The 10,439-nt window shown below is 32.3% G+C and overlaps 1 protein-coding gene across 1 annotated transcript in view; it reads right to left on the minus strand.

Moving 5' to 3' along the window:
• Nucleotides 1-2,408: 2,408 nt before the first annotated feature.
• Nucleotides 2,409-10,439, minus strand: part of LOC106477543 (parathyroid hormone/parathyroid hormone-related peptide receptor-like) — a gene marked incomplete at its 3' end in the record, with an annotated part of 21,544 nt that continues 13,513 nt past the window's right edge. The window contains exon 4 of the mRNA XM_022381482.1: nt 2,409-2,565. Within this exon, the coding sequence (XP_022237190.1) occupies nt 2,409-2,565 (157 nt within the window). The remainder of the gene's footprint in view (nt 2,566-10,439) is intronic.

Here is a 10,439-nt window from a genome sequence, read left to right on the forward strand (position 1 = left end):
AAAATACTAATTACTATCACGGATTTTATGTTAATACTCTTACATAGATTCTAGTCAAATACTAAATAATATCACGGATTTTATGTTAATACTCTTACATAGATTCTAGTCAAATACTAAATAATATCACGGATTTTATGTTAATACTCTTACATAGATTCTAGTCAAATACTAAATAATATCACGGATTTTATGTTCATACTCTTACATAGATTCTAGTCAAATACTAAATAATATCACGGATTTTATGTTAATACTCTTACATAGATTCTAGTAAAATACTAAATAATATCACGGATGTTAAGTTAATACTCTTACATAGATTCTAGTCAAATACTAATTAATATCACGGATTTTATGTTAATACTCTTACATAGATTGTAGTCAAATACTAAATAATATCACGGATTTTATGTTCATACTCTTACATAGATTCTAGTCAAATACTAAATATCACGGATTTTATGTTAATGCTCTTACATAGATTCTAATCAAATACTAAATAATATCACGGATTTTGTTAATACTCTTACATAGATTCTAGTCAAATACTAAATAATATCACGGATTTTATGTTAATGCTCTTACATAGATTCTAGTAAAATACTAAATAATATCACGGATTTTATGTTAATGCTCTTACATAGATTCTAGTAAAATACTAAATAATATCACGGATTTTATGTTAATGCTCTTACATAGATCACGGATTTTATGTTAATACTCTTACATAGATTCTAGTCAAATATTAAATAATATCACGGATTTTATGTTAATACTCTTACATAGATTGTAGTCAAATACTAAATAATATCACGGATGTTAAGTTAATACTCTTACATAGATTCTAGTCAAATACTAATTAATATCACGGATTTTATGTTAATACTCTTACATAGATTCTAGTCAAATACTAAATAATATCACAGATTTTATGTTAATGCTCTTACATAGATTGTAGTCAAATACTAAATAATATCACGGATTTTATGTTAATGCTCTTACATAGATTCTAGTCAAATACTAAATAATATCACGGATTTTATGTTAATGCTCTTACATAGATTCTAGTCAAATACTAATTAATATCACGGATTTTATGTTAATACTCTTACAAAAATTGTAGTCAAATACTAAATAATATCACGGATGTTATGTTAATACTCTTACATACATTCTAGTCAAATACTAAATAATATCACGGATTTTTCAGGCTCTTGATAATGCGGGGAATGTGTCATACTTAGAAATAAAAGTAGAAGTTTAGTTATGTTTCCAGAAAATTTAATCTGAAAACGTATATAGAACCTTCTCTTTGACAGTGTATTTTGTGTCTAATAAGGATAGCGACAATAATTTTTTACCGATTTTTATAACGGATTCTTTTAAATGTTCTGTTTCATTTGATAAAATAAAAATATTATTCCACAAAGTTGTCTGTTTATTTGCTTAAAACCAAATTGATTTCTCAAAATGAATTTTTTCCTCCATTTTGAATGAAAAATTTATGGTATGAGAGTTCTTATTTAATATTAACAGTCTTATTGTTAGTTTAAAGAACATTTAATAAACGAGGATTGATTAAGTAGAGAAATCAGAATATATATCAATATCCTAGTCATTTATGTTTTTATTTCCGTAAAACTTCGTCGTTATTGTAACGTAGTAAGGGGAAAAGACAAACTTTTGAACTTTAATAAACTATGCATATGACATCATCAAGTGTAGAAAATCGAATGACATTTTATTTAATTTTGAGCAGCAAGAAAAAGATAATTATAACTAGAGTACATGTTGAGTATGTGTTGCTCTTATTCTTTCTCGTGGAATGTCCTCTGCTTATATTAAAATCGACAGGTCCATAGAAACTGTTTATAAGTAAAGACGAGTTACTTTATTTAATAAAGGTATTCAGAATGATAACTTACAATTTGTCTTCCAGTAATGCACGTACTACAACCCATGGAACAACAAACAGAATCGGGAGAGCTACAAAACAATGCTCAATGAGAAAACTTTATGAATAACATAAGAATTCACAACAACTGTTAGGAGTTATTCAAGGTTGAAATAGTTAGAAATATAGTTCATACTTTAACTTGTGCGTTTTAAGAAATGGCTAAGAATACGTTATTTTCACATTATTATGAAATTCAGGCTTTTTAAATTAATAATAACCTAAAAACAACAACAAGAAACACAACCATCAGCAGTGAGTTGTAACAGTTTGTTGACACAGAAAGTGCTCTAATTTGGTTTCCAGAAGCATAAAAAAGTTAAAACAAGGGTTATAAACATTCTTTCTAGACTGAAAACAACTGAAAACATATTTCGTGTAAGAATTATTTCAATTTCATATCTTAGAAAAAGGACGTTCTAAAGCAGTAACATTCAAAGTATTTACTTACTCCAGCCCATAATAACGTAGCGGAAAATGCTGCTGGAGTCAGTGAACATGGCCAAAAATATAAGATTGTGAAGATATAATCCTTCCATGAGAATCCAACAGTAGTTCGCCGTCAAAAAATAGTGCCAGAAACTTATGAAAATTTTGCAGTCTATGTTCTGTAATAAATAAATGAGTCCCATTGTTACGATGTGTGTCTTACAGTTTGCAGAAGCAATTCCTTGGCAGTTCTGTAAAAATAACTATAACCAGTAAAAGAACAACTCAAGGTTAGTTGGTGAACAAAGGTGGAAGAGATATTAGAGAGAGGGGTGATGGTTCGAGGCTTTCTAAAAATTCCAGAACATTTTGATAGGAATGAAACGGTTTCTTTTAATATTTACCCATTAGTATTGACTTTATGCTTTGCAACAACAATTAAAACGTAATTTATTTTCTGATTTATATGGCAACAAGGTAGGATCTTAGGTAAACGAGTATCGTAATCTATGTATCAAAAATATTTTTGGTATTGCCATTTCTACATCATTTACATTTACAAAATGTTTGTATTACTTGTTTTATGGCGTTTTTATTTTTCCTGGCTGAAAGTTAGTGTGTGTAATTAAATATAATATTATATTTAATATTATTTTTACTCCGTCATTTCATACATAATAGAGAGGTTGGCTCCCTAAGGACACTGATTGCATAGCGTACAAAGCATTGAGTATTCTATATGTTACAGTCATTTAATGTTCATCTGTTATTGGCTGATAATTCCCATTTCATCCTGTATTTAAGCTATTGAAAAGAACAAAAGATTTCTGTAAAAAGGATAACTTCAAGGAGTAAAGATAACATTGTTTACACTAGCATTATGATGTTTTTTTAACTACTACTAGTTACTACGACTAAGCGATGACATCGTTCACTGTCCATAAACACATAGAGTAGATTTAGGTTTAAACTGACGTTAATGATAAAGTAGTTGTAGAGTTATCTCGACTGAAACAAGAAGAAGAAAGATGAAGACTTTGTTGGGTTGGTCACTTTCTGGTTTGGTATCCTAGCGATGGTTCCTTGCCTTGTTTTGGGGCTTGTTGTGTAAAGAAACAAATGAAAGTGAGTGTCAGTTATCTTTTAAAGTAAAACTATCTGTCATTGTTGATTATTTTAGCATGCATATTTGTATTATGCCTATTGAGTAACTTGGCCCTACATATAAAATCTACCAACTCTATAATAACTCCAACAACATTATTAAACTATGTTACCAATATGACATTGGTAATTGATAAGCATTTTTATATTAAATTTAGTTACTTACATTGTAGGACTTAATTTAAACGACTTAATAAATATATTATTTTGCTGTAATGACCGATTTTAAAATTTGAAAAGGATGGGAGAGAATGTTTTACACAGAAATAAAAAGCTTGAATGCAGTAGATCCTCAGCTGACTCGTTAACTTGTTATTCCAATTATCATACATACAAGTGATCTGTATTATTTAAACTGGAGTAAATACCCTTCCACTATAGTTGTCAAGCAACATGGGAAAAGAAGTGTGAAATGCAATTACTTTTAAAGGGCACAGTTTGTAGGATCCTGGTTAATAGATGCTTTAGGGACCAAACATGCACGATTTATTGGCTTTGCAAGAAGAACATTATGAAATGTTATTATAGCATGGCGATTGTCACATAAGCCTGATTAGGTAAATGTAACAGTGGTTGGAAGATCGTCATGAATGAAGGTTACCATGCTTTATGTTAAATTGTGTTCTCACGGAGTGAAACCTAGTTCATATAACCTTACAAGAACTTGTAAATGGCCTACTATAAAGAAACGCACCAGTTGTACTAGAGAAAGGTGGAATCGTATTTTATTATGCTCTGTTCACTGAGTATTTCTAATTTTCTGTCCAACACCATTGTAAATATTTATCTTAGTGAAGTATGTACAGAAACGGAGTCCTATTAAAGAGTCTTTAAAAATAATATTTTTCGCCTTTGTTTAACTTTCAAACAGCAAATAACACGTTTCAGTGCTAGTTTTCTAATTTTTGAATACTGTAAACAATGATAATGAATATTTTTCTTCTTATTGGCACGTCTAATCAGTTCATTATAGCTGAAGATGAAAATTTATAATCCTATGACCAATTTGTAATAATTGAACCTGTAAACATGCCTGTAATGGTGTAAACAGTTGTAAATATGTGGACTGTTTTCTTTCAGGAATACTATTTATATATGATAACTTTCTCACGCTTTTAATCTAAAAAAATAATGTAATTTTAAAAAAAGTTGTTGTTGTTGTGTTCAACACAAAGCTACCCAATGGACTATCTGTACTCTGCCCACCACGGGTATCAAAACCCGATTTTTAGTGTTGCATAACAGCTGGATCATCTCTGAACAAAAAAAGTCTTGAATCTTACTAACATAAGACAAACTGGCGTAGGAAGTGATCTCTTAATATGCGCGAGCTAGCTCTGTATTAGAGTTCTTAATTTCAGAGACGGCGATCCGCAGTCGAATATGTGCGATACCACAATATATTCCGCGCACTTTAAGCTGTGGATGCATGTAAGAGTAACAGTAAATATATTTGCGTTGATAGCAGTTGGTATGGGGCTGCTGTGGATAGTTGGTGGTATGGGGCTGCTGTGGATAGTTGGTGGTATGGGGCTGCTGTGGATGGTAGGTAGTATGGGGCTGCTTTGGATATTAAGTGGTATGGGACTGCTGTGGATGGTAGGTAGTATGGGGCTGCTGTGGATAGTAGTTGTATGGGGCTGCTGTGGATAGTAGTTGTATGGGGCTGCTGACTATCCGCCTTTCATCTGGTCAATAGTTCAAAGTTCTGAAACGAAAAAATATATTCTTATTAGCTTTTGCATAATTACACAATATAAATACCTCCTGATATCGACTTGTTTTCTGATATAAAATGGTCGTTGACTCCTGTAAATAGGGTCTACTAAGAAAAATTGGCATCAGTCTTTTTTTGGTATTGTTAAAACTGGAATGTAGTGCTCTATACCACATCCAACTTCTGTAAAAATCCGCTTTAAAGAAATATTTTAAAATGTAAATTAAATAAACTCACTTTTGTTTTTACATTTTTTCTCGCAGTCTCTGATATACAAAACTAGTTTTCACTCTGATAAGTCTGGCATTAAGAATCCTGTTTAGATCATACAAATGAATTGAATGTCTTTGTAAAAATGTCATCTTTTGGAAAATAATGACAGCGAAGTTGCGAAATAAAATAAAATAAAATTGTAAAATAGGAGCACTACAGGTGGTTGGCAGATCTTTTTCGTCTTTGTATCTCCACTGGAATAAAGAAGGGAAATTTGGACAAATGAAACAGGTAGGTGGGATGTTGTTTGTATTTCATAGTCTATTTTCTGTTGGAAGTCACTAATAAGAAAATTGGTATTGTGCAAATTCAAAGGCTTCTTATGTCCTAGGTGGATCACGTAACTAAATCCAATTTGAAAAACTAACTAACCTCCCAGATGCATTTTTCTATTTTGACAAAAAAAAAAAAATGGTCATGGCTCATAACAAAATCAGAGAGGCTTTCTCGTAAGAAACCAAACAATAGAAACCAGCCTTGAAAGTAATAAACGTTCTTTTGACTGATGTAATGAGAAATATAATAATAAAAGAAATTTCACATCCACAGTGCGTTCTATTTTAAAACTTGATAGCTCCTTATTGCAATATAATAGTGCTACAAAGAAAGATACATTAAACAGTCAATAAGTAAAGATTATGATACATAATTTGGTGTTATTTACATGTAGGATTACACAAATCTATACAGAATTTGGCGTTGTTTACGTAAATGATGGCACAATTTCATTCAGAATTTGGTGTTGTTTACATAAAAGCTAACACAATTCCGTACAGAATTTGTCGTTTTTTACTATAAAGGTAAAAGATATCACAATTCCATACAGAATTTGGTGTGGTTTACGTAAAAGATACTATACTTTCATACAGATTTTGTTGTTCTTTACATGAAGGATAGCACAATTTCAAACAAAATTCCGTGTAGCTTGCATTAAAATGCCACAATTTCATATAGTTTTGGTGTTATTTACATAAATACTTAAATTAACTTCTACTGCAAAGCTCGTTGCTACAAAATGAAGACTCGGCAGGTTTGTTGTGGTTAAAGGTTATTGGCGCCATTTAGCAAAGTGTAAAATGCCGATGAAATAGTGGCTGTCCTATGAATGCTGTTAACATCTTCTGACCAAAATTTGTTTGTTTTATCAGTTTTCGCAATAAGTTATACGAGGGCTGTATGCGTTAGCCTTCCTTAATTTGGAAATGAAGGACTAAGGGGAAGACAGCTAGTTAACACCATCTACAGCCAATTTTTGTCAGACTGAATAGTGGAATTTGACCATCACACTTTTAACGCACCCACGGCCTCAAAGTGCCGAGCACAAACTTATTTTTTAATCTTTTGGCAGTAACGGAACGCGAACCATGGAACCCCAACTCCATAGTCCAGTACGTTAATCACTAGGCTGCATTCGTATCATAATATAAACTAAATAGTTACTAAAAACTAAAAGGGTAAAAGATTGTGACTCAAGTAATGGGTAAGTTTATGTTTTGTGTATTAGCTTTCTTAAATTAATTTATTTATGTTGTTCTACGAAGGGGAAAGTAGTCTGGGGTTCTATTTCCCGCGGAGGACACAGAAGATAGCCTAATGTGATTTTGCTCCAAAACAAACAAACTGAGGGAAAGCAAATTTAGTTGTTTATTTGAATTTATAAGTAATACAAACATAAACCGAAAATATACATTTTTTAGCCGCAGCATAACGGCTCATAGAATGGCTCTGAGTTTTTTTGAAGTACAAACTTTAGCTCATAGCTACATCTTCTCTTGACCAATTTTAGATCTAATTACAGTTATGGACTCAGGAGGTACCCTTTCGATAGATATATTTGACTACGCCCAAGGTCTCGTGGGTTAATTTAATATAATCCTGCCTAAAAGAACTTGAATTTGAGAGTAGGCTGGTAGAGATCCTGAAAAGTAATAACAATGAATCGGGTATAAGCGCGCCCCACGTTAGGTATTGCTGGCGCACAAAAATATAGCTAATAGAAAGGAAAAAAGGCATCATAGATTAGTTTACTCCAATCCTGCCTAAAAGAATTTCAAGTGCTGCGGCTATTGAGGATTCCCTCTTGTTTATGTCATATGCTATGGATGTACAGATCATGAACATTTTGACTTAACTTCCGAAGTTTTTAAAAGTTATTTCGTAGAAAAGTATCTAACCAGCATAAGTTAGTCATGTAGATCTCTGTGTAAGATAAGGAAATTATGAATTATATACGGACAGCATGAAATAAAGATGCTTGATAAGTCCTTACGAACTAATTATAGCAAGAACCGAATTTGCAACAAATAAAAGACTCCAGCAGCTGATCGAAATATGATCAGCTGAAGTAATAAGAAACAGCTGGTTCTCAGGGCATATTGCTTACTTTATTTTCAATTTTATGTCTATAGCAGCTGCAAAGCTTCTGTTCAAAGTTTATATTATTGCTTACAACGGGCAATAATAGCGGCCTTAGAAGGCGGGAAAAATAGCATCTCCTTATCTCAATATCGCGCATCTAATGTCGTGGCACTTTTTAAAACAACTATTGTACCGATTCCTTTGAAAAAATCTATTTCTTTATTCGTATTGAGAAAATAAAACACCAACCTATAACAATGTGAATATTGTAAGAAAACCGTCAACTGTTCAGTGTTCCCTGCCATTCAGACATAAAACATTGCTGTAACATCATTACTAATGGACTGAGCATCGACTGACCCTTATCTATAGACGACTTAATAACAGGTATACTTTTATGTAGCAATATTCACGCGATACATTTCAGTGGTTGATTGAAAGTCACAAACTCTTACATTAAGGTTGGGTGTCAGTTCAAGAGAAGAAAACCTTAACACAATTATTAATTCTACAAAAATACTACTGTCAGGGTTTTATACATATAGACTGGGATTTTTTTACAGTAAATGTCTGTTATTTGTTGGCGATAAATTCGAACAACAAACGGACAGCACACAATCCACTTGTTTGAAAATGATATATATTCAAAGCAAGTCGAACGTATGCACAAAACTTCCTTATACGATAGGATATCACAGTTGTATCTGAAACTCTAAATAATTATCTATTCTTGTCAAAAGTCCACACAGGCTGATTTAATTACTATAGAATGCAACTGACAAGACGAATTATTTCTCTTTGCTCTGTTTCTTATTATGGAATCTGCGATAATTTCACTTACGTTAAGTTAAGTAAACACAGACGGGTTCAATTACTTTAGAACACCCTTTGACAAGACAAATTATTCTCCTTATTTCTGTTAAACTGTGAAATGCACTTTAAAATAACGCCAGTTATGGCTAAACTAACAATTACATAGTCTAACTCCACATTCACTAACTTAACTTCACTTGCACTCACTTGGTCGCCTATATATATATATATATATATATATACATTACCCAACTGAGGCCTAGAACTTTCTACAAACTACGAGACACTATGATGTAACAATACTCACTTAAGGCAATGAGAAAAATACAGAAAGTTCGAGTAATGTGATGTCAATTTACAACAACTGAACTACACACACGCTGTACGACTCTAACCGAGTTATGTAACGAAATTTGTCGTAACTATCACTTTCAAAATAATCAACTTTTAACACTATTGCTATAAAAACTAAATAATCATTAAATATTAGATCACTAAATGAATTAAATAATAATTCTTACACTAAACAGTCTTGTATATTCGACAACTGCATCTCATGCAAGATTTATATGTCTGAAACAATAAACTCATTCCACAAAACAGGTGTATGAAAAACTTTTGGTATGTTAATGAGGTTTAAAATATTTAGTTCGTCCATACAAATTTTCTTCATCTGAGCAACGTTATGACCAATTGATAAGATTGAGAAGTAAAGTGATAAAGAGGTTGATGAGTATTTTTCGGGCCTAAGAACCACACCTCCGAGTTGGTAATCTAATCACAAATCTACGGTCAACAGAGTTACTAGAAACTCGGTGTGCATGAAGTTATACCAAACAAAAGTCCAGTCACCTTACAAGTTAGGTAACTATACCGAACATCTATTTCCTAGAAGGTTCTTCGGATGTCAAAAAGATTCAAAGCTATCATACTAGTTCAAAATAGCCTAGAAACCCTAGATGATAGTGTATAAACGTTTTATTGTGTGAAAAAAGCACATAATTTGGTACACAGGTAGAATTGTATATGCTTATATAAGAGCACGACACACTTGATCTAATCGTGTTCAATGGTCTAAACACGTAAAGTTGTAACATAGGATACTTGAAGCAAACACGTCACTACAAAAAAGACAAGAACTCTAAGCCATTTAGTTATCTTTAATATTGTCTCTGTAGTATGACCTCCATAACCACATACATTTATCTTGATCATCGTGTCTGTAGCATGACCCTTCATAATTACATAAAATTATCATAGTCATTGGGCCCATAACACGATCTTTCACAATTAAATAAAATTATCCTAGTCATTGTGCCCATAGCACGACCTTTCACAATCACATAAAATTATCTTGGTCATTGTCTCTGTAGCATGACTCTCCACTATCACATACTGCTATCTTGAATATTGTGTTTGTAGCATGACTCTTTACAATCACCACCAGTGAACTCTCTGAAAAGTAGCCAGTTTGGTGTGCTGAAGAAGCGCAATGTTGGTTGTGTTCCAACCATCGTTTTTGGAAATTTTTTTTTCTTTGCATCAAGCCTCCCAATGGAACAGCGGTATGTCTGCAGACTTACAATGCTAGAAATCGGGTTTCGATAACCATGGTGGGCAGAGCACAGATAGCCCATTATGTAGCTGTGCACTTAATTACAAACAAGCAAACAACCAACTTTGCATCTGTTATGTACTGAGAATTTGAAATAATCCAAAGCTGCATTA

This window comes from Limulus polyphemus, unplaced genomic scaffold (genome assembly GCF_000517525.1).
Source record: "Limulus polyphemus unplaced genomic scaffold, Limulus_polyphemus-2.1.2 Scaffold167, whole genome shotgun sequence".
In the NCBI taxonomy this organism is placed as follows: domain Eukaryota; kingdom Metazoa; phylum Arthropoda; class Merostomata; order Xiphosura; family Limulidae; genus Limulus; species Limulus polyphemus.